The 24,461-nt window shown below is 39.5% G+C and overlaps 1 protein-coding gene across 1 annotated transcript in view; it reads left to right on the forward strand.

Moving 5' to 3' along the window:
• Positions 1–21,634, forward strand: part of rnft1 (ring finger protein, transmembrane 1) — a 46,733-nt gene extending 25,099 nt beyond the window's left edge. Inside the window, exons 6-9 of the mRNA XM_043718121.2 lie at positions 13,791–13,949; positions 16,380–16,445; positions 18,519–18,620; positions 18,706–21,634. Coding sequence (XP_043574056.1) covers positions 13,791–13,949; positions 16,380–16,445; positions 18,519–18,620; positions 18,706–18,840 — 462 coding nt within the window. The 3' untranslated portion in view covers positions 18,841–21,634. The remainder of the gene's footprint in view (positions 1–13,790; positions 13,950–16,379; positions 16,446–18,518; positions 18,621–18,705) is intronic.
• Positions 21,635–24,461: the final 2,827 nt, after the last annotated feature.

Here is a 24,461-nt window from a genome sequence, read left to right on the forward strand (position 1 = left end):
CCTTTTTCATGGAGAGGGTGACGTGAGTATGTAATGGGCTGCCAGAGGAAGTTGTGGAGGCTGGTACAATTACTAAATTTTCAAAGGCATCTGGATGTGCTTATGAATGGGAAGGGTTTAGAGGGATATGGGTCAAGTGCTGGTAAATGGGACTAGATTTATTTAGGACGTCTGGTCAGCATGGACGAATTGGACCAAAGGGTCTGTTTCCATACTGAATATCTCTATGATTCTAATTATTTTCAGTATAGATTCCAGCATCTGCAGTAATTTGCTCCTACATGTTAGTTGTTTTTTCAATCGAGCCCCCCAGCTCTTTGCTTATCTAAATCTAATAATATTGCACACTATTCCAAAGCTTCCCAAAGTTGGGGTTGGGTTCCCATGTGGGATTGAATGATGAGGAGGCAAAGTCTGCTGCAGAGCTCCACTCCACCCCCAATTCTTCTTTCCCCTCAGCCCATGGTCTCAGTTCTCATCGAGGGGTCATGACTGTTTTCAAGTGTTGAAGTGAGATCATAGAGGGAAAATGTTTGACATTTGTTCTGGGCTCTCAAATAAAGAATGGTTACTTGGATAAAATGCAGGTCATCACCCAAGAACGAGTGCAATTTGGTTAGTTGGTCATACAGTGTGGTCAAAGCATGTATGTTAACTATCTATCTGTGGATCTTTGATATTGTCAGAAAGAACTTGGTGATTTCACAATAGAAGTTAGCTCACCCAGGTCTATTTGGAATTGTGAGGTCATGGCTGAGAGTGTAGAACATAAGCACATTTTTGAGCCTGAAATGTTCACACCAGTGGCAATGCTTCCCAAAGGCTTTGTCAGTTTATTTCTGACACTCTTTATGCTACAGCTGAGCCTGATATTAATGTTCCACTGTATAGCTGTAACCTTCAGAAGTGACAAATTCACTTGGCAGTCTTCAACTTGTAGCTATTTACAGAGCAGTTGGCTGTTAAATATTTCCAACTACATACAGGTAACTTGACTTCTAAAAAGCTGGCATTTTAAAAAGTTGTATTTTCTACAGTTCCCCAAAATGCTCAGATTTCTTTCTTCTGTTGTCTTTATTTCATTGAGACCACAGCACATACATTATTATGAAACCCTTAAGGACCATTACTCTCCTCGTTGCCTTGATGTTTCCAGTATTGTGCTGCTCAAACCAGAACATTTTCTTCCAGTTCACTGTCTGGATCTATGTTAGCTGCTGACACTTTCCTGTCAGTGGGCGAGGCAATCTGGGTGAAAACAATTGAAGGTCCTGTGATCTTTGTTAGGAGGTGTGCTTGACTGAGTGATAGAATGGGCTGAGACTAACTTTTTTCTGTGTTTAGATAAGTGTTTTAGAAAAAATACCTTTTTTTGTGATGGGGAGGTCGGAGAGATTTGGTTATCAAAAGTTGTTAATGTGTTTATACACTATAAAATAACAACTCCTTTACTACTTTGTTCCTGTCAGTTGCATTAGAATGAAAACAATGCACTTAGAGACTGTGTTGTTAGAGAAACGTTTCACATTCTGAAACTGAAAGTTTTTCAGAATGCTCTTAGCCCCAAATGCAGGGATACAAATCATGGGTAACTGTCTGCACAGAGCAGCCAATTTTTTCACGCTAGACATTTTGCGAATGATTTTGTAGGAAGCTTTATTTTTCTTGTACATGTTTAGCTAAGTATTGTTTGTAGACCTTGTGCTGCTCTTACTGAAGACACATCACTTGCAAAGTTGATTGCGATTTAATTTGAGCTGACTTGTTTCAAGTGGCAGATCGGAGCTTTTAGCAGGTAATGCAAATTATGTTCCTTTACATACTATACAGTCTTGATGCAGTCATTTTAATGAACTGTATGAGCCTATTGTACCCCTGAGCAACATAGAGCAAGAAAGTCCAGGTCCCTGTCCTGAGTTAAAACTTTGGGCCTCTATTCAGTTGATTTGCATTCTGGGAAGTCAGCCAGAATTTTATTTTTGATCATTATCCATCCATCCCAGGTGACTCCATGATCAAATAACTTGTCCATGCTCATTGTTTAAGGCCTCCTATGATTTTTTTTTTTTGGAAAATTGCCAACACTGAAAACAGGCCCTTCAGCCCAGCCCAGGGAAAAGGCTTTGGGTATTCACATTTTCTATGCCCTTCATGATTTTTTTAAACCTCCTAGAAGGTCACCTTTCAGCCTCCCATACTTCAGGGAATCAGTCCCAGTTTATCCAGCCCCTCATAACTCAAACGTTCCACACTCAGGATTGCTGCCAGTGCCACGTGCTAGCCAGGGTAGAAATGAAAGAATAGATGGGGTAACCCGTGTCTTGAGGGATTTGTTGGACGTTGGGACCAGCTCTGGGGAAGGTGGGACTATTACAAATTGGACAGTCTACACCTGAACCAGACTGGAACTAATGTCCTTGGGGGAGTTTTTGCTACTGCTGTTGGGGAGGTTTTAAACTAATGTGGCAGGGTGTTGGGAACCAGAAGAGAAGACAAGTAGACAGTGAGTTGGAGACTGTAAGAATCATGAAGATATCATAAGGGGAAGAGTAGGCAGAGATTAGATGAATGCAAAAGAACTGATGGCCTGATACTTTAATACAAGAGTATAGTGGGTAAGGCAGATAAACTTAGGGCTTGGATTGGTGCCTTGGAGTATGACGTTATTGCAATCACAGACACTTGGTTGAAGGAAAGGCTTGATTGGCAACTAAATATTCCAGGATATAGATGCTTCAGACAGGACAGGGAAGGATGTAAAGGTGGGTGTGGAGTTGCATTGCTGGTCAAGGATGATATCACTGCTGTGCTAAAGGAGGACACTATGGAGGGCTTGAGCAGTGAGGCATTATGGGTGGAGCTGAGAAATAAGAAGCGTGCAGTTATATTGTTGAGGCTGTATTATAGGCCACCAAACAGTGAGTGTGAGATAGAAGAACAAATAGGTAAACAGATTATGGAAAGATGTAGGAGGCAACAGGGTGGTGGTGATGGGAGATTTTAATTTTCCCAACACTAACTGGGATCCAATTAGTGTCTGTGGTGTGGATGGGGCAGAATTTGTAAGGAGCGACCAGGAAAGTTTTCTAGAGCAGTATGTCAATAGTCCGACAAGAGAAGGGGCCATATTGGACCTGTTGTTGGGGAATGAGCCAGGCCAAGTGGTAGAAGTTGCAGTGGGGGATTTCTTTGGGAATAGTGACCATCATTCTGTAAGTTTCAGAATACTCATAGGACCACTCTCATCTTTGTCTAAGGGAAGAGTACTAAACTGGGCCAAGGCCAATTATATCAAAATGATAGGAACTGGGAAATGTGGATTGGACAGTTATTTGAAGGAAAGTCAACATCTGATATGTGGGAAGCTTTCAAAGATAGGTTGAAGCTAGTGCAGGATAGCAGTGAAAACAAGGGATAGGAAAGGCAAGATACATGAACCGTGGATGACAGGAGAAATCATGCGACTAGCCAAGAGGAAAAGGGAAGCGTATATAAGGTCCAGGCAGCTAAGAACAAAATGGGTCTTGAAGGAATATTGGGAGAGTAGGACCAGTCTTAAACGAGGAATCAAGCAGGCTAAAAGGTGTCATAAAATAACTTTAGCAAGCAGAATTAAGGAGAATCCCAAGGCCTTTTATTCATATATATGAAGCAAGAGGGTAACTAGAGAAAGGGTTGGTCCACTAAAGGATAAGGAAGGAAAGTTGTGTGCCGAACCTGAGAAAATGGGTGAGATTCTCAATGATTGCATCAGTGTTCATTGAGTAATGGGAAGTGAGGAATACTGAGATTAGAGACAAATATGTTAACTCTGGATCACATTGACATAAGATTACATCCCTACAGTGTGGGAACAGGCCCTTCAGCCTCACAAGTCCACACTGACCCTCCGAAGAGTAACCCACTCAGATCCATTTCCCTCTGACAAAAGCACCTAACACTATGGGCAATTTAGCATGGCCAATTCACCTGACCTGCACATCTTTGGACTGTGGGAGGAAACTGGAACACCCGGAGGAAACCCATGCTGACACTAGGAGAATGTGCAAACTCCACACAGTCTCCCAAGGCTGGAATTGAACCTGAGTTCCTGGCATAGTGGTTAGCATTGCTACATCACAGAGCCACCGTGCCACCCTCTAAGGAGGCAAGATGTGTTGGGTAGACTAAAGGATATTAAGGTGGACAAATCCCCAGAACCGGATGGGAGGTATCCCAGGTTTCTGAGGGAGGCGAGAGAGGAAATAGCTAGGGCCCTGACAGATATCTTTGTAGCATCCTTAAACACAGGTGAAGTGCCAGAGGACTGGAGGGTTGCTAATGTTGTCCCCCTATACAAGAAGAGTAGTAGGAATATATTCCAGGTAACTACACACCAGTAAGCCTGACTTCAGTGGTGGGAAAGTTGCTGAAGAAGGCACTGAGGGATAAAATCTATTTATATTTGGAAAAGAATGGGCTTATCAGTGATAGGCAACATGGTTTTCTGCGGGGAAGATGCTGCCTTACCAACTTAATAGAATTCTTTGAGGAAGTAACCAAGTTGATAGATGAAGGAAGAGTTGTCGATGTCATATACATAGACTTTAGTAAAGCGTTTGATAAGGATCCCCATGGTAAACTAACAGAGAAAGTGAAGTCACATGGAGTGCAGGGTGTTCTAGCTAGGTGGATAAAGAACTGGTTGTGCAACAGGAGACTAGTAGTTGAAGGGAGTTTCTCGAAATAGACAAAGGTGACCAGTGGTTTTCCACAAAGATCAGTGCTGGGGCCACTGTTTTTTGTGATATACATAAGTGTGATTTCTGCAGTTTTCTGACCTTATGGTGACCTAAGAACATCTTAACTGAAATCATGTTCACCTATTCAACATTTGTGATATAATACCAAAATTTGTTAATATCTGATTAATGGGACTGCTACTTTTCAATTTTTTTTTTAATAGATATTTTTATTAGAAATTTAACATTTTTACAAGTTTACAAAAATAAACAAAACTCTCAGATATAAACATTGATATACAATTAGCTCAAATATACAATAGCCAAAATTTAACAAAAAAAAACATAACAAAAAAAACCGAAAAGAAAACAAAACTCAACTATCTACTAATCTAACCTACGACTAACCAGAGTGTATATTTAAGTCTCTTACATGCTCGGGATGTGTTAGTATCAGATATAATAAAACCGTGCGGTATTCCTCCCCCGAGGGGCCGCGGACCAGCCAGGTTTGTAATCTCAATTAAATAAAAGCCCTTGTTAGGATAGCCGAAATATCTGTATTTATATAATTCAAAAAGGGCTGCCATATTTTAGAAAATAATTCGGTCTTTCGGTGCACCATATTTGTAAGGAAGTCAAGGGGAATACATTCCATAATTAGTCTGTGCCAATTTGAAAGTCCAGGGGGGCCCTCAGCCGCCCAGTTCACCAAAATATTTTTCCTTGCACAGAAAGAAAGAATAGAAAATAGTCTCTTCCCGTACGTGTCCAGGGAGGGAAAGTTCGAAAAGCCCAAGAGGAAAGATACAGGGTCCACTTTAATTTCCGTTCCTAAAATTTCTGTCAGGGTACTTGCTACTTTAGTCCAATATCTACGGATCTTATGACAGGTCCATAAGCAATGTACAAGAGTGCCCACCTCTATTTTGCATTTAGGACACATTGGAGATGCTCCTGCCTTAAATTTTGCCAATCGAACCGGTGCTATATGGGCCCTATGAAGTATCTTCAGCTGGATAGCCTGGGTTCTGTTACAAATAGCAATTCTTCTAGCATTTTCCCAAATATCATTCTACGTTTCTGTGGAGATTTCTAGTCCCAGATCCTGATCCCATGTTTTAAGCAGATTATCCATATCTCCCGATACTTCATCATGTAGTAAATGATGATAAATAGTACTGACGGAAGATACCCCCACTGGTCGTAGGACACTACATTCTCTATCGGATTTATAAAGACTATCTAATAACGTAGTCTTCTTCTGTATATAATCTCAAATTTGGAAGTATCGAAAGAGGTCTCCATTGGGTAATCCGAATTTCTGACGCAGCTGTTCGAAAGACATCAGGACCCCATCTTTAAATAGATCCCCTAGACATGAGATACCCCTGGATCTCCAGAGTTTAAAAGTGGCGTCTGTTAACCCCGGTTGGAATCCCCATGCTCCCACTATCGGTGCATAGGGGGATGTTTTATGTGAATTACCCTCATTTTGCCGCATTATATTCCAAGCCTTGATTGTATTTAGTATTATAGGGTTTTTACAGTGATCTGTAATGATTTTCCTCTTGTCTGAGAATAAAAGGTTAATAAGTGGGTATTTTACTTGAGAAGCCTCGATGCCCACCAAATTGATTGTGGATCAGACAAGACCCAATCAGCTATGTAACTTAATAGGGAACTTAACTGATATTTCCTAAAGTCTGGGAAGTCCAATCCACCCCTTGCCTGTGGAAGCTGTAGCTTCTTCAGCTTAATGAGGGGCTGCCTATGATTCCAGATAAAGGAACTCAGCCAGCCATATAATTTACATAAAGCCGTCCTCGGCAGCATCACCGGAAGCATTCTCATAGGATATAGGAGACGGGGCAGGACATTCATTTTGATTAATGCTATTCTACCCAACCAGGAAATTGGTAGGTCTCCCCATCGCTGGAGGTCCTGCCTTATCCTTTCCAATAAATACACAAAATTAGCCTTATACAACTGACCAAATACTGGAGTAATAAAAATGTCTAAATATAAGAAGCCCTCCAGGGACCAGCGAAAGGGAAAAAGGGATCCGTCCGCTCAGCGGGGTATCATAGCAAGGCCACCCATTGGCATAGCCTCCGATTTTGAAAAATTAATTTTATAGCCTGAGAATGCACTAAATGTATTAATAACTTGGATTAAGCGAGGTATGGACATCAAAGGGTTACTGAGGAATAGAAGAACATCATCTGCATAAAGGGTAATTTTATGTTTACCTGTACCAATCCTTGGGGTCACTATATTAGGATCAGCTCGTATAGCTTCTGCTAGTGGTTCAATTATTTGCGTGAATAACAATGGCGAGAGGGGACATCCCTGACGGCAGCCCCTACCCACACTGAAGCTATCCGAGCCTAATCCATTGGTAACCACAACTGCTTTGGGATCACTATACAATGTTGAGACCCATTTGGTAAACACCTGTCCAACGCCAAACCTCTCCAATGTGTAAAACAAATATGACCATTCGACCCTATCAAATGCCTTTTCCGCGTCTAATGAAACCACTACTCCTGGTATCTTTCCCTGATGACAAGCTTGAATTATATTCAGAGCCCTTCTAACATTATTGGATGATCTATGGCCCTTAATAAACCCCGTCTGATCCTCCTTTATAATATGTGGCAGTATCCTTTCTAGTCTCAGTGCTAACGTTTTAGAGAGGATTTTAAAATCTACATTTAGCAAGGATATTGGTCTGTATGATGTACAATCTTCTGGGTCCTTTCCTTTTTTAAGGATAAGAGAGATATTTGCCTCTTTCAGCGAAGGCGGGAGACAGCCCTGACTATATGCATAGTTATACATGTCCATAAGTGGACCAGCCAGTATTTCTGTAAATTCTTTATAGAATTCAGCTTGAAAACCATCTGGGCCCGGCGCCTTACCATTTTGAAGGTGCCTAATTGCATCAACTATTTCTTGGGGTGTAAGAGGAGCATTTAGGACCGATACTTGTTCCGGAGTTAGGTCTGGAAAAGTCAAATTTTTAAAAAATGACTGCATCCTCTTCGTCCTATCTTCACAATCCTGTGATTTATATAACTCGGAATAAAATTCTCTAAAGGTCGCATTAATCTTTTTGAGATCATGAGTCAAAATACCCGTACTTTCCTTGATAGACATAATAGTCTGAGGGGCCTTTTTTTTCTTTGCAAGAAATGCTAAGTATCTACCCGGTTTGTCGCCATATTCATATAATCTTTGCTTTGCAAATAATATTTCCCTCTTAGCCGTTTGAGTAAGTGTAGTGTTTAGAGCTGTCCTAAGAGCTGTAATCCTTTGCAATTTAATAATAGAAGGTCTATCAGTGTATGCTATTTCAGCTGCTTTTAAGCGGGCTTCAAGCAGACGCTGTTGTTCTCCCTTTAATTTCTTCTGGGTCGCTGAGTAGGAGATGATCAAGCCTCGCGTGTAAGCTTTGGTCTCCCACATCATTGACGGGTTGCTAGCTGTACCTGAATTAATTTCTAAAAAAGTTTTAAATTCTTGAGAGAAGTACTTTACAAATTTACTATCTTTCATTAGGAAGGGGTCCATACGCCAATGCCGAGGGGATGTCCCATTGTTCCTCGCCTTAGTTTCCATATATACAGCAGCGTGGTCAGAAATTGCTATATTACCTATTTTACAGGATGATATGGAATTTAAAAAAATCGAGGGGGCAAAAAACATATCAATTCTGGTATGACATTTATGTGGATTAGAGTAGAAAGAAAAATCTCTACCCTGTGGATGAAGACATCTCCATACATCTCCATACATCTACTAATCCTAATTCTTTGTTCAGATCCATCAATTGTCTAGTTCTGGGAGATACTCCTGCAGTACTCTTGGGAATCCTATCTATTTCCGGATCCATAATACAATTAAAGTCTCCCCCTATAATTATATGACGGGCATCAAAAGCCATCAATTTTGAAAAGGCTTCCGTTATAAATTTAAAGGGGTGTGCTGGGGGGCAGTACAAATTTAAAATCCCATATTCCTCTCCATTTATGAGGGCTTTAATCAAGATATATCGTCCAAATTCGTCTTTTATCTGCTTTAGGATTTTGAAAGGGAAATTCTTCCGAACAAGAATAACAACTCCCCTGCTTTTTGAGCTAAAAGAAGAAAAAAAGGCCTGATCAAATCCGCCCTGTCGTAATTTCAAGTATTCTTTATCTGACAGGTGTGTCTCCTGTAGGAGAGCTATATCAACTCTTTCCTTAAGATTTGATAATATTTTCTTCCTTTTGAGTGGCGAATTACTCCCCTTGACATTCCAGGTGCACCACTTAACCGACTGATCAACCATAATCCTCTGGGCCAATCCGAGACCCCTCGGGAGGGGGAACCCTATCCAGAACATCCCGAGCGTAGAACATGTAAAATTTACAAAAATAAAGCCTCTTTAATACACCCACAACAATACAGTAAAAAACTATTTCTAAATTAAAAAAAAATATAAAACGTATCTAAGTGGAGACTTTCCCCCTTGTTCCCAGGGGGCGTCACTTCCTCTCCAAAAGTCCCTCATATCCTCTCCCAACCAATGCCCCACCCTTGACCCAGGCACTCCTCAGTAAAATGAGGAGAATTCAAATATAATACAAAGCTAGAGTTAACAGTGAGCACCCTACCCCCACCCATACCAACACCTGGGTATATTTGGTAATGTTAATACCATATATAAACATATAACTATAAAATTACCACCTCAACAAATAATAATTAAATATGATAATACAAAATAACGAAGGGAAAACAACCCTGCTCCTAGAGACCGAGGTAAAATTGAATAAGGTAACCACCTCCCCCCACCAACATTAACCAAACCCCCCAGCAATATGATTTTTCAAGGTCCGGACTCGCTGCTCGAGAGTCCGGACCTGATCCACGGCCGACTGAGCGGTATTTTCGGAGGTCGCGGCCTTTAGCTCTGCCCCTCCGACTCGGCGTTCAATTTCTTGAATCTCTCGGTCGTGCTTCTGCAGCGCGGCCGAGAGCGACTCCCAACGATTTCTGGATTCGATAATAAAGGCATCGATCTTCGAGTCAAGCTTGGAAAGCATTTCTGCAAGGCTTGTGACTGTTGGTAAGTCCCCCGGGCTGGCTGTGGACGCCTCTGCTGCAGCTGGAGAGGGTGGGGGAGGGGTTCCTGCTTGCTGAGAGCTGCGGGCTCCCTTCCCTTTAGTCATTTTAACTTAAGATTGAATTGTTTAAATGTAATATTACACAACTAATTAAATTATACAACTATTTAAATGATTTGATGAGCTTGGTAAGGGGTGGGTGATCCACTGTACCCAAGTCTTGGGAGGAGCACTATAGAGACTCAGTCTTACTGGGTTGCCGCCATCTTGGATCCCCCCACTTTTCAATTTTGATGGCTAAAACATGTATCATGCCTCCAATTCTGCTAAAATAATTTAACTGATCATTTTGTTGAATCATAAAATGGTTACTGAAGGAGGCCATTCAGTGTGTTTCTGTGCTGGATTTCTGAAAGAAGACTTCGCTTAGTACCATTCCCTTCCTTTCTCCCTTTAGCCTGGACACTTATTATTCTCTGAAAATAAAACAAATTCCCTCTCAAATGTTTTGATTGAGCCTGCCCTTAATGCTTTTTTTAAAAAAAAATCTCATTACTGTTTATAGATTCTCTAAGCATATTATTACACCTGTATAAACTCACACCCCAAGAAGTTTCAGAAAGAAAGTCAGCAGGAGAGGTGGCCAAAACTTAGAGTTGGTTTTGAGAAGAAGGAAGTGAAAAGCTGGTGGGGGGGGGGTGGAATTTGCAGCTTAGGTTGTAAGTTTGCTCGCTGAAATGGCAGGTTTGTTTTCAGACATTTCATCACCGTACTAGGTAACATCAGCAGTGAACCTCTGGTGAAACATCTGGTTTTCTGTCCTGCTTTCTATTTATATATGTTTTAGTCTGTTAAGATGGGTGAAATCAATTCCAGTGCTTTTTCACCATCTTAGTAAATGGGGTTCAAATCAACGTGCTTATTCTGGTTTGAATGTCAGGCCTCTAGGAATCCCTGTGCGTGTTTCTGTTTAGCCTGTCCTAGTTTTGATGTGTTATCCCAGCCGAAGTGGTGTCCTGTTTCATCTGTGTTTAAGGATACTAATGATAGTGGGTCTTTTGTTTTTTTGTGGCTATTTGGTGTTCCTGTATCCTGGTGGCTAGTTTTCTGCCTGTCTGTCCAATGTAGTGTTTGTTACAGTCCTTGCATGATATTTTGTAAATGACATTCATTTTGTGGGTTGTTGGTATCGGGTACTTCAGGTTCATCAGTAGCTGTTTCGGTGTGTTGGTAGGTTTGTGAGCTACCATGATACCAAAGGGTCGGAGTAGTCTGGTTGTCATCTCAGATGTCTTTGTATGGTAGTGTGGCGAGAGTTTCTGGCCACGTTGTTTGGATTTGTTGTTAAGAGTCTGCGGACTGTGCTTGTGTACCCGTTCTAGAATACACTGTATAGGTATTTTTCTTCTGCTGCTCGTAGTTCCTGGGTGCTGCAGTGTGTTATGGCCCATTTAAATAATGCAGCTCCCTTTGTGAGTGTTGGGATGATTGCTTCTATAGTTAAGTATTGGTCTGTATGTGTTGCTTTCCTGTCGATGCAGGTCTGCAGTTCTCAATTAACCAACGCCATCCAACTGAATGCCACCTGGGATCAATTGTATTTCCTACATGAATGCCTCAAGAAACAGGTATTACCAAAATGACTCCAGTACGAACCACTGCTCAACATCCCACAAGACAGAAGAATATCAGAACAGAACGGCCACAGAATGCTGAGAGAAATAAATAATGATGCTCACAACCGACTCCACAAATACAATCTGGATATTTCTCGCCAAAAATCTTTATGTACCAATGCGACAGACTATGAATGGATAAGCACATTACCGTGCATCAAAGACATCTCTGAGATGGCTACCAGACTATTGAGTACAGGAGTTGGGAGGTCATGTTGCAGCTGTACAAAACATTGGTTAGGCCACTTTTGGAATATTGCATGCAGTTCTGGTCTCCTTCATATCAGAAGAATGTTGTGAAAGTTGAAAGGGTTCAGAAAAGATTTACAAGGATGTTGCCAAGGTTTGAGGATTTGAACAGGTTGGGGCTGTTTTCCTTGGATCACCGGAGTCTGAGGAGTGACCTTGTAGAGGTTTATAAAATCATGAGGGACAGGGATAGGATAAATAGACAGAGTCTTTTCCCTGGGATCAGGGAGTCCAGAACTAGAGAGCATAGGTTTAGGGTGAGAGGGGAAAGATATAAAAGAGACCTAAGGGGCAATATTTTCACACAGAGGGTGGTACATGTATGGAATGAGCTGCCAGAGGAAGTGGTAGAGGCAACTACAATTGCAACACTTAAAAGGCATCTGGATGGGTATATGAATAGGAAGGGTTTGGAGGGATATGGACTGGGTGCTGGAAAGTGGGAATAGATTAGGTTGGGATATCTCGTCTGCATGGATGAGTTGGACCAAAGGATCTTCCCATGCTATAGATCTCTATGACCCCTTGGCATCATGGTAGCCCACAAATCTATCGACACACTGAAACAACTACTGATGAACCTAAAGGACCCAGTACCAACAACCAGAAAAATGAATGTCATTTACAAAATACTATGCAAGGACTGTAACAAACATGACATCGGACAGACAGGCAAAAAACTAGCCACCAGGATACATAAACACCAACTAGCCACCAAAAGACAGGACCCACTTTTACTAATATCCTTACATACAGATGAAGAAGAACATCACTTTGACTAGGACAACACATCCATCCCAGGACAGGCTAAACAGAGACCCGCACGGGAATTCTGAGGGGCCTTCCATTCAAACTGGAATTCTATCAATAAACCTGTCGATTTGGATCCCATTTACTAACCTGTAAGAAAAGAACCGGAAATGATATCACTCGCCTTAAGAGACCAAGACACACAAACTGAAAGCGGGACAGAACACCAGTGTTTCACCGGAGGCTCACTGATGATGTTACCTACTATGGTGACAAAACATCTGAAAACAAACCTGCCAGTTCAGCGAGCAAACTTACAGCCTCAATTTTTCTGTGGTACAGACTTGCATTCAAACTAACTTTGTTTCCAATTTAATCATTAATAATACAAAATTGAGGCATATCATGTTCAACCTCACCTTTTGTATGCAATGTCACAGTAGATCAGTATGTGCAGATGCTACACTTAAGATTTAAAATGACTTTAGGGGCAATAAAGCCAGTTATTTAATCTTGGCAAATCCTGGTCAGAATTTTGACTATTGCAATTTAATATTCAAATTTAAGAACAATTAAACTGTTATTTAACATTAATTTATAGTCATAGTCATTGAAGTATTTAAATCAACTAAAATTGAAGTTATCAAACTGAAGCAGTATTCCTTTGATTCCAAGTGAATAATACGTTTTGCAAACAGGTATGAAACTCCTGACTTTTTTTTTAAAAGTACATCTTTCTTTCTGTAATCCATGAAAAATCTTATTTAAAAAAGTTATTGTATGTGATTATAATCTTAACATGCCTGATGCTTCTGAGCTTTAGCGTAAACCTGTCTCTCTTCAGGTCATTTCTGGCTTTAATGAAATAGTCTAGCTTAAATACAGATCTATATTAACAGAAAAATTTCACAATGGACATTGCCTAGTATAGGCTGTCTTTTAAATAGAACTGCACTATCAATTAGTTTACAATGAGCAAAACATTTAGGTGATTTTGCTAGTTGTATAATGAATTGATGTGGATACAATTGTAGACTTGTCTGCTTTAAGAAACTATGGACTAGATAAACTATTGTCTTACTTATTCTACAATGTGTGCATACAATGTACACTTAGTACATTGGAATTAATAAATTTTTTTATTCAAAGATGCTCAAGGTGGTTTAGAGTTATAAGGGAAGATGTAACATTTACGTATTCAAGTTATCTTGATTATTGCAGGACTTGGCATAGTTGTGTAATTTGCTTATTGACTTTTACCACTTTATTTTTCTTTAAAGGGTCAATGGTATATGGTTATTGAAGAAGTGAGCCAATTTCACCGCTCACTCATACCCTTACCAGTTTGGTCTTGGTACCTAATCGGTAATAAAGAATCAGATGGTTTCACAATCTGGACTCTTGGTATTCTATTAAGTTTGTTCTACCTCATACTCAAGGTAAGAGGAAAATATTAGTTTATGCTGCTATATTAAAGAACATACATTCATGTAGCAAATTTTCAATATCACCATATTGTGGTATTGTCTCATACACCTCCCCAGGTAAAAAGATCTTGCAAAGATTTAACATTTAGAAAGAACATGGTATTGTACTGATAAGGAATGGATTCAGTATATTAGTCAGAGAGGATCTCAGAATTGGTGGAATAAAATGTGGAATCTATTTGGGTGAAGCTAACAAACAGCCAGGGTCAGCAAACATCGGTATGAGCTATTTATAGGCCACCAAATAATGGTGTTAGTGTGGTGCATTGGTATCGATGGAGATTAGAGAAGCATGTTGCATGGGTAATACAGTTAATCATGGGTGACTCAATCTGGGTAAACATAATAAGCATTAATACTGTGGATGATGGGTTTCCAAAGTGTGAGAGAGATGGCGAGTTTTAAGATTTGTAGTTCAGACTGAGGTTCCGGATGTAGGTTTGCTCGCTGAGCTGGAAGGTTCATTTCCAGATGTTTCGTCACCCTAGTAGATAACATCATCAGTGGGCCTCCAGGCGAAACACTACTGCTGATTCATGCTTTTTATTTATATGTTTGGGTTTCTTTGGGTTGGTGATGTCATTTTCTGTGGTGATGTCATTTCCTGTTCTTTTTCTCAGGGGTGTTAGGTGGGCTCTAACTCAATGTGTTTGTTGATGGAGTTCTGGTTGGAATTCTGTTTGGCTTGAAAGGATGGATGTGTTGTCGCAGTCGAAGTGGTGTTCTTCCTTATCTGTATGTGAGAGAGCTGGTTTTCTAGAACAAAGTATTCTGGAATTGATCAATCAATTGTCGTGAAAATAATCTTTAGGGTTCAGTGACCATAAAACTTGTAAAAATTTACATTTAAGGTTGAAAATAAAGTAGTTTGAACATGAAATTATGAAGGTGAGAGGGGCAAATTGACTGAGGTAGACTGGAACAATGCATTGAAAGGTATACCTGTACATAGACAATGAATAATCTTTTAAGGAATTATTAAGTAGTATACAGCACATATATGTTGCTTCAAGACACAAAAGAACCCTAAAAATGTTGGCTAACAAAGGACGTTAAGCATTGTATAAGATTAGGAAGGTCTATTAATTTTGCCAGAATAGTAGAAAAGCTGAGGACTGGAAGGAGTTTGGAATGCAGCAAATGACCAAGTAACCAATAAAGAAAAGGAGAATTGAATATGAAATAGACTGTTTAAAAACATCTATGTATTTTTTTAAAAATTGACTAAAGCATGTGGATTGATTACAGACAGAAGAATGGAAAGTGAGGACTGCAGATGCTGGAGCTCAGAGTAGAGTAGTGCTAGAAAGGCACAGCAGGTCAGGCAGCATCTGAGGAGCAGGAGAATTGACATTTCTGGCATAAGCCCCGGGTTTATCCCCGAAACGTCGATGCTCCTGCTCCTCGGATGCTACCTGACCTGTGCTTTTCCAGCACCACACTCTTGACACTGACTGCTGACAGAAGAGTTTATAATATGGAATAGAGCAATGGTAGAGAAGCTAAATGATTACTTTGTGGTCTGCCTTTACTAAGAAAGATGTAAGTAATCTCCCAGAATTAGAAATCCAATAGATTGGAGAAAATGAGAAATTGAAAGGAACGAGTATTAATAAACTTAAGTATAAGAAGGATGTGTTTCAGAAATCAATGGGGCTGAATGTTGATCAGTTCTTCCACCTGATATTCTACATTCCAATGTGTATGAGAAAGCAGTGGAGAGTGTGGAGAAGGAGAATTTTTAAAAATTTATTCATAGGTGTGAGCACAGTCAAGGACAGCATTTTAAGTCCACTCTCTAACCACCCTTGAGCAGTTGGTGATATGCCATCTGAAAAAGCATGCTATGGCATTTTAAAGGGTGGTTGAGAAGCAGCCACATTGTTGTGGATTTGTAGTTACATGTAATTTCCTACGAGTGAAACCAGTTTGGCTGGTCACTTCATTATTCATTTATCAATTAAATTTAAATTTTCCAGCATTAGTCTGGCTGTCTTGATTAAGCATCATCACATTTTGGTTCAGGGGTTTGGGAATTCATGCTGTGACTTATTGGATGGTTGTGAATTGGTCAGAGAATTTAAGCTATGTATCACCTACTGAATTTTAAATACAGTTATTGTTTCTGACACAAACCGAATTTGCAGGATAAACTTAACAGGTCTGGCAGCATCCCTGGAGAGAAAGCAAAGTTGATGTTTTGAGTTCTTGTGTTTCAAAGAAGGGTCACTAGACTTGAAATTTTGACTCTTTTTTTTTCTCTATTGTTGCTGCTCAACGTGCTGAGTTTCTCCAGCAATTACTGTTTTTCTTTCACATCTTCAATATCTGCAGTTCTTTGTTTTATTTTGTTGTTTCTGACACCTTGTTTTTGATCCCTAGCTCCTTGGTATTTATGATCGGTGGAACAATTTTAAGAGGGCTTTGAAGAGTTTAATCCACAAACAGGTAAATAAGTTCAATATAGTAATGTTATAATAAACTCATTTTTCTCTCTTTTGCATTGTCGAATTGTTGCAAAAACTCTCCTGGTTTTCTGATGTCCTTTCGGGAAGAACATTGCTGTGGGTCAGGAGTTGCTTGAAGGCCAGACCAGGAAAGACAGCAATGTGGTTGACTCTGAACTGCCCTCGAAGGATACGGCCTGGCCAGTGACACCCATGTCCTGTGAATGAATTTTTAACAAAATCCCCTTCAAATGGTCATTTCTCATATAACAGTGGCAGATGCTGTGTACTGGCCTGCTGCCACCTCTTGGTCACCTTCTGACACTGCAATTAATGTTTGTTGGATACAGTAAATGCATTTCCAGATAAAGCAGGCAAAATAAGAAGACCCCAAACTTAAAGACATTTGCTTCCTCTAACAACCTTTTTAAATAATTTGAATATTGCACAAACTTCCTTGTTTTACCGCTAAACCCTAAAAAAAAACTTAAGAACATGTTTGGTTTGTAATTTTTAAAAAAATCAAATTTCTTTGTCTCCAAAGGAAACACAAGAACTCACCAAGTCATCAGATTAGGTCACTCACCCCACTTGATTTTATTCTGGCCATTATTTTCAAAGCCCATGTTTTCTGCAAGCCATTTACAAAACCTAACTGGTTGAGAAGGTTCACCTATACCCACACAACAGTGAAACAGGAATGATTCAAGATTAGAGTGGTGCTGGAAAAGCACAGGTGGTCAGGCAGCATCCGAGGAGCAGAAAAATTGACATTTCCAGCAAAAGCCCTTCATCAGGAATGAGGACCAGACTTGAGTTTCTTCAGTCGTTTGCATGATGTCATGTACCTACACATACAGGAAGCTACATAATTTGAGTCAAAGGGCCTTGTTCTCTGTAAACAGAACATATATACACTGCCTGTTTAAATTCAATGAAATAAGTACCAGCCATTCTCTGGTATATTTTTCAGGGTGATGTCTTGACCAGTCAAAGTCAAACTGCCTGGTTCAAAATTTAAGCACAATTTGGCAGTTAACTGACTGTTATCTGGTGCATTCTTCTTGGCAATGCTGCTACCCATCAATCAACATACTCTTCTCATACAGCAGAAAATATTCTGTTATGTTGGTACTTGTCCTGAAATGTCGTGTGTTGGATGAAAAGCTTCCTACATACCAAATGACAAAATAAGCTCAACTGGATATTTAATTAGTCTATTAGCAATTGAACTTAAGCCTTCATTTTAACGTATGTATTTGGAAAAGTGAATCATTTAGGTTACTATCTGTTAATCTATAGCATATTTTCCTGATCTTTATTTTAGGTAACTCTGATCTATGATGTTATTTAATCTTTAATTGCCCCATATGATTGAAATGATGCAAGCCCTGCTGTGATTTACTTTTTTTTAAGCATTTTTGTGCTGAGTTAAATATATTTTTAAAACTATAGACCACCTACTGGTGAGGACTGCAGATGCTGGAGATTAGAGTAAAGTGTGTGGTGCTGAAAAAGCACAGCAGGTCTGGCAGCATCCGAGGAACAGAAGAATTGATATTTTGGGCGTTAGCCTATGATTGCATTCCATTCTCCTGCTCCTCAGCTGCTGCCTGACCTGCTGTGCTTTTCCACCACCACAAACTCTACACAGGCCATGCAATTATCTGTTACAGGTGCTTTGTGCTTTTGCTTTTAAATTGAAATACTGTATATAAAGTACTCCCAGATCTGAAATAAAAACAGTGCTGAAAAGCTCAGCAGTTCTGGCAGCAGCTATGGAGAATGAAAGAGTAACCAAGGCCAATACAACTTTAAATATTAAGGCAGCATAGCATGGTGGCTCAGTAGTTAGCAGTGCTGCCTCACAGCACCAGGGGCCAAATGGCCTGTTTCCATACTGTACAGTTTCTAGGATTTCTTCAGAACATTTACATTTTAAGTCAGATGTTTCAATTTTATATAAATATTGACAATGGAAAGAGTTGGTGCTCATTGCAGATTATTTAAAATAAAAAATGTATATGAATAAATATTCTGTTAATAAAAACCATTAATTCACTTTCTGTTGAAGCACTATGGGATTGCAGCCAGCAAGCTTCAGTGCAATGAGGCTGGAGATATTTGCCCCATCTGTCAGACAGAATTCAGAGAACCTCTTCTCCTCATCTGTCAGGTAAATGTCTTAACGAGGGTGAAAAAAGGAAGTGAGAGAAAAATAATCTTTTAGCTGGTCTTAATTATTTTTTTCTGTCTTGAAGCACATATTCTGTGAAGAGTGCATCTCACTCTGGTTCAACAGAGAAAAAACTTGCCCCTTGTGTCGAACTGTCATCCTGGACTACATTCAAGCCTGGCGCGATGGTGCAACCTCTACCCATCTACAAATTTATTAACAAGTTAATCAAGTTACCTTGGACAACTGCATTGAAATAGGACAGTGTGCAACCAAGGCATTCTAATAATTAAGTACAAAGGAAAACGTATGAAAAAAATGTAGTAATAAACACGTTAAATGCTTTTTGTTAATGAATATCATTTTGACTTAAATCTGAAAGTTAAATATAAGGTATGCTATCATTTTATTAGTCTTTACTTGGCCCCTCAACACTCCTTTCCAGTTCCATGTTGGAAACCATATTTATAGAACACAAATTTTGGCTAAATATTTGCAGGTTCCAAATAATCAGGCTTTGCATTTCTTTTAAAGTATTACTCTAAGTTTAGATTGGGGGTGGGGACAAGAATTGCTGAAAACCATACTCAGTCGACCCCAGACAATTACTAAATGTTTGTGTCCTTAATAGCTTATTCAATACCTCCTGCATTTTCACCTGTAAAATTTCTTAACTTAGGAAGGAAATCTTGTTGGTAATTTCAGGCCACCACATTTACAAGACTAGGCAACTGATGTTAATAGTTTATGCCGTATCACCAATGGACTCCCTCATGTCAAATAACAAAACCATGGAGATGTTCATTTTCTTAGCACAAAAGTTATATTTTGGGAGATAAAACTTTCATTCCAGTGGCCAGCCATCCAAAAAAAATTGAATGTGGATACAACAAACTTGTAGTTAATGGAAACAAACTGCCTTTTGCAGTGTGGTTATGCTCAGAGTCAAAATTATAAAACTTAAGTGATTGGAACAAAATTTTTAAAAATTGTGTAACTGTAGACAATGTGCAAACTGCTGTAAGTAAATATGAATAATATTTCTTAATGTAGAAAGGCAGATGTCATTTGTACACATTATTCTTTTGAGGGTTATTTGAATGTGATTTTTATAAAATCATGAAAATGACAGTTCAAGCCAACCAGAACCACACCCAGTTTAGTTAATTGGGTTAGAGTTACAATGCTGGACACCAACAACTGGGTAAGTTTGAAAACTGTTAACCCACTTCACTCCTCCAATCTTTCTACCAAAACAAAAACATTTCTACCTCTTGATGTTGGAGGGAACAGGGTAAGGGAAAAGATTAAATAGCAGTATCTAAATCAGATGGCTTAGGTTTGAACATTCAAGTCAAGACCTCTAGGTTTGCCTACAAATAATATTTTTTTTTAAAGCAGGTTCATTTTGTCATTTGTGAAAATGGGTTGGACTCAATTATTTTTCTTGCATACCATTTTAAAATTGTGCCTCAAGAATGACATGCCTTCAGTGTTTGGGGAAAGGGTTTGGAACAAAATGTAGGCATCATGTAAAGTTTTAAAACACGTTACTGCCTTAGGGGTGGCACAGTGGTTAGGCACTACTGCCTCACAGCCAGGGACCAGGGTTTGATTCCCACAATGGGCAACTGTCTGTCTGTGTGGAGTTTGCATGTTCTGTGTCTGTGTGGGTTTCCTCCCACAGTTCAACGATGTGCAGGTTAGCTGAATTGGCTATGCTAAGTTGCCCATAGTGTTCAGGGATGTGTAGGTTAGGTGCATTTGTCAGGGGAAATGTAGATTAATACAGTAGGGGAATGGATCTGGGTGGGATACTTTTTCGAAGGATCGATGAGGACTTGTTGGGCCAAATGGCCTATTTCCATACTGTAGGGATTTTATGAAAATAAACTTCTGGCCCAAATTAAAATTTACATGTTAAATTTGTTGATTGAAGTTTCGATTCAAGCATGGTTTCTCAGTTAGTGTCAATAAATATCAATCTAGATTGAAAAATAACCCAAGGCATGGGACAAAGTCCTACTGACTGTTTCCTTCGCTGGTGATTTTAAATGACTTCCTGTTGGTTATATTATCATTTAAACTTCACACAACCAATCTTAATAAACCTGCATTTTACGGTGGCTCAGTGGTTAGCACTGCTGCCTCACAGCACCAGCGACCTGGGTTCGCTTCCAGCCTCAAGTGACTGTGCAAACTCCACACAGACAGACATTCTCCCAGTGTCTGAGAGAGTTTCCTCCGGGTGCTCTGGTTTCCTCCCACAGTCTAAAGATGTGCAGGTTAGGTGAATTGATAGTGCTAAATTGCCCATACCATTCAGGGATGTGCAAGGGTAAACATAAGGTAGGGGGAACAGGTCTGAGTGGACCACTCTTTGGAGGGTCAGTGTGGACTTGTTGGGCCAAAGGGACTGTTTCCACACTGTCCAGATTCTATGATAAAAAGATTTACTTACAAAATCTTATGCCAAATCTGTTACTGTGCTGAGTAAGATCCCCTCCATTCTTTCTTCTTTCCCCACCCTCAGGAAAGTTAACTGGTAAAGTGGCTTTCGAAGCTAGAATAGTTTTTTTAAGGAAGTATTCAGTCTCACTATGTACTCAAACCAATCAATGTCCTAATCAAGATGGATTCTTTGAGTGTATGCAAGAAAACAGGCTGTGAACTCACTCCTAGGCACAGAGCTGCATTCCAAGCAAATGCTGTGAACAGTTTCTGTAACTCCCAAATATCAATGCACATAGCCAAACTGTATCAGAAACAGAAATAGTCCTTTTTTTAAAATAACTCAAGGTGATAATTTCATTTATTTGAAAATGAAACCTTTGAGCTGGTGATCTAATTACATTCGAGTCAAAATGCTGGATTTAAGTCACTTCTTCGGTTTGTTTTGAAATGTGATTTATCTTGCTTGTAAAATGCACGTTGTAAGGGAGATATGAAATTAATATTCACTTTCCCTTTGTCTCATTTTGATTATAAATAAAGTGATCTGACCACTTGCTGTTTACTGGTCTTCAAGAAGCATCCTTTATTCACTGCACCTGTAAATAACACCTAATTGTACACTTAAAATCAGTTGAACAGCAAATGAACTGTGGAGGAGACTAGAGCAGAAATTGTATTCTGGCCCCCAGAATTGTATTTTGAGGATGTGAACAACCCACCTCCCCTTCACCAATTTTTAAAACAGTCATTAGAAGGAATTTAAAGTGGGTCCCAGAGTTTAGTAATGGAATGTCAGACTATAGCCCATATACCCCAGTTACATAACCTATGAAGCTTTTAATTTTTTCTTGCATATTGTTTGAATAGTCATACTAAATTTCCCATTTCCAAATTAGGATGGCAGGAGTGCAATTGTCTAGAAAAACATTCCTGGTAAAAGTATTATTCTTTATTCAAGGGCTTAAGGCTACTTTTTTTTAAAAAAAGAAGCCTTAAATTCTAGAATCAGTTCCAGAGAATGCAGTATTAGAAATATGATCACCTGTTCCTGTATCTAGTTTAAAGTTAGAGATGGAGTTTAGAAGAATGATGGGGTGATTTAATTGAAACATACAGAATACCAAATGGCTTGGACAGAGATGTTGGGAAGTTGTTTCCATTGGTAGGAGACACTAGACCCAAGGGCCCAGCCTTAGAGTAAAAAGGGAAGACCTTTTAGAACAGAGATAAGGAGAAACTTCTTCAGCCAGAGAGTGACAAATCTATAGAATTCATTATCACAGAATACTGGAGGCCAGATCATTGAGTATATTTAAGACTGAGATACAGAGGAACCTCTATTATCCGAATAAAGGTCCTGATATAATGTTTCTAACACTGTTTGCGTCTTTGTTTTAAACATTAAAAATGAACCTAGCCTACTGAAATGCTGCCAAGGACAGAGGAGAGGCATTGATTATTTGGTTAATCGATTCAATTATCCAAACAAAGTGCCTGCCCATCTTGTTCAGATAATCAAGGTTACTCTGTAGATAGGTTCTTGGGAATCAAGGGCGACAGGAAGGAAAGTAGGAGAATGGGGTTGAGAAACTTATCAGCCATGATAGAGTCTGCTCTGCCATTCAATGGGCTAAATGGCCTAATTTCTTTACCTATGCCTTCTATCTTTCAACAGCTGTACCCCAACTCTGAGGTATTGATTGAAGCATAGCTAAAAGTACACTACTCCTCATAATTGTTATTTGTGAGGAATTTGTAACATGCCATATTTCCTACAACAGTGAGTATGCTTCAGTGGCTCTGAAGTGTTTTACTGCCTTGATGAAAGATCTAAAATGTACTTTGTAAAGCTGTTAATTAGTTGACAGCTTGCATTCAGATCCCACATTATTGAAAATGTCTACTGATTCAAATTGTTTAATCCAGATGTTGACATGAGGATCTTTACATGGGTATCCCTAACATTTAGTAATTCCAACAAATTGGTTCATGGGATAATGGCTGGGTGAGAGCTAGTACCATCTTGGTCCGAGATTTTGTACATTAAAGTTGTGACCTCCATTTACAGCCAGCAGTTCTAAACTAGAAAGAAATGGGAAACAGCCTTTCTCCATCCACATTGTCTAATGCTTCAAGACGTTTCTAAATTTAAATGAGATTACCTACCATTTTTCTTTGCTCCAAGGAATACACACCTAATCTCCAGCCTTCCCTCAGGGCAGTTTTGCTATACCAGGAATTAGTCTGATGAACACTTGTTGCATTACCTCCATGGCAAAAATATCCATAAGCAGGCATTTGAGATAGCTGGAATAGAAAAACTGTAGGTTGCTTCTGGCTCAAGAAACCAGAATGGAATTTCATCCACAATAAATCGATAGCACAGCTGCAAGTTAACATATGTGGAATCATTCATTGAAGCTCCAATTTATAACCCTCAAGTTGATCGCATCCCTACTATACAGAGGAACCTCGATTATCCAGGGTGGGCAGTATTTTGTTCGGTTAATCAAATTCCAGATAATCGAATACCAGATAACAGTTTATCCGAGCATCGCGACCTTGAGATCTTGCCAGATTGTACGATATTCGGCATTTGATTATCCAAATAATTGAGATTCCTCTGTACTTACCGCAAGAACCAAATACATATTGTGCGGTACGACACCACATCCCTTTTTTTGATCCAGTCTTTATTGCCTCTCAAGAATGTTAATACTAACTCTCGTGACGTCATCTATCACCCTCTTTGTGACTCCTAGGTGACCACCTTTAATGCATGAGAAAATGTACTGGTGTCTGGCTTTGTTGTCTCTCTATGTGAAACTGGTTGCTCACATTTGATTATTCCAGCTGCACCAAATCCTCATTAACCACTACCTTCCAGCACGAATTACTAACAGGAACACAAGCCTTTTTCTCCTCCCACAGTACATTATCCTTCCACTACTAAATTAGCTGACACTCAGAACATGAATTGAACTCTTGCAAATAAGTCTGCTAGGATTTCTCTAGTCGGCTCACCCATACATAAAAATTAATGTCGTGTGTTGCAAAATCAAGCTCAGCTTTGTGTCCCAAGAGTAAAATAGGTTTTCTTACAATTATTTGGGCATGTGTAAGATTAAAATTTCTCCCCAAAAGTATGAAAAATTTATATACAGAGCAAAATGGGCAGGCCACAGTAATGTTTCCCTGTGAATACCTCTTATTACACCCTAAAGTGTCATGCTTATCTTAACACTCATTATTTCCCAATCAATCAATATTTTAAAGGCTACTTTCAAGTCTCCACCCCATAGCATTCTGAAGTAGTCATACCAGATTCAAAATTAATACTTTCTCTCTGTCACAGAAGCTATTGAACTTGCTGAGTTTCTCCAGCAT

The sequence above is a fragment of the Chiloscyllium plagiosum genome, unplaced genomic scaffold (genome assembly GCF_037043375.1).
Source record: "Chiloscyllium plagiosum isolate Xiang-an unplaced genomic scaffold, Cpla_swu_hap1 HiC_scaffold_31, whole genome shotgun sequence".
NCBI lineage: Eukaryota > Metazoa > Chordata > Chondrichthyes > Orectolobiformes > Hemiscylliidae > Chiloscyllium > Chiloscyllium plagiosum.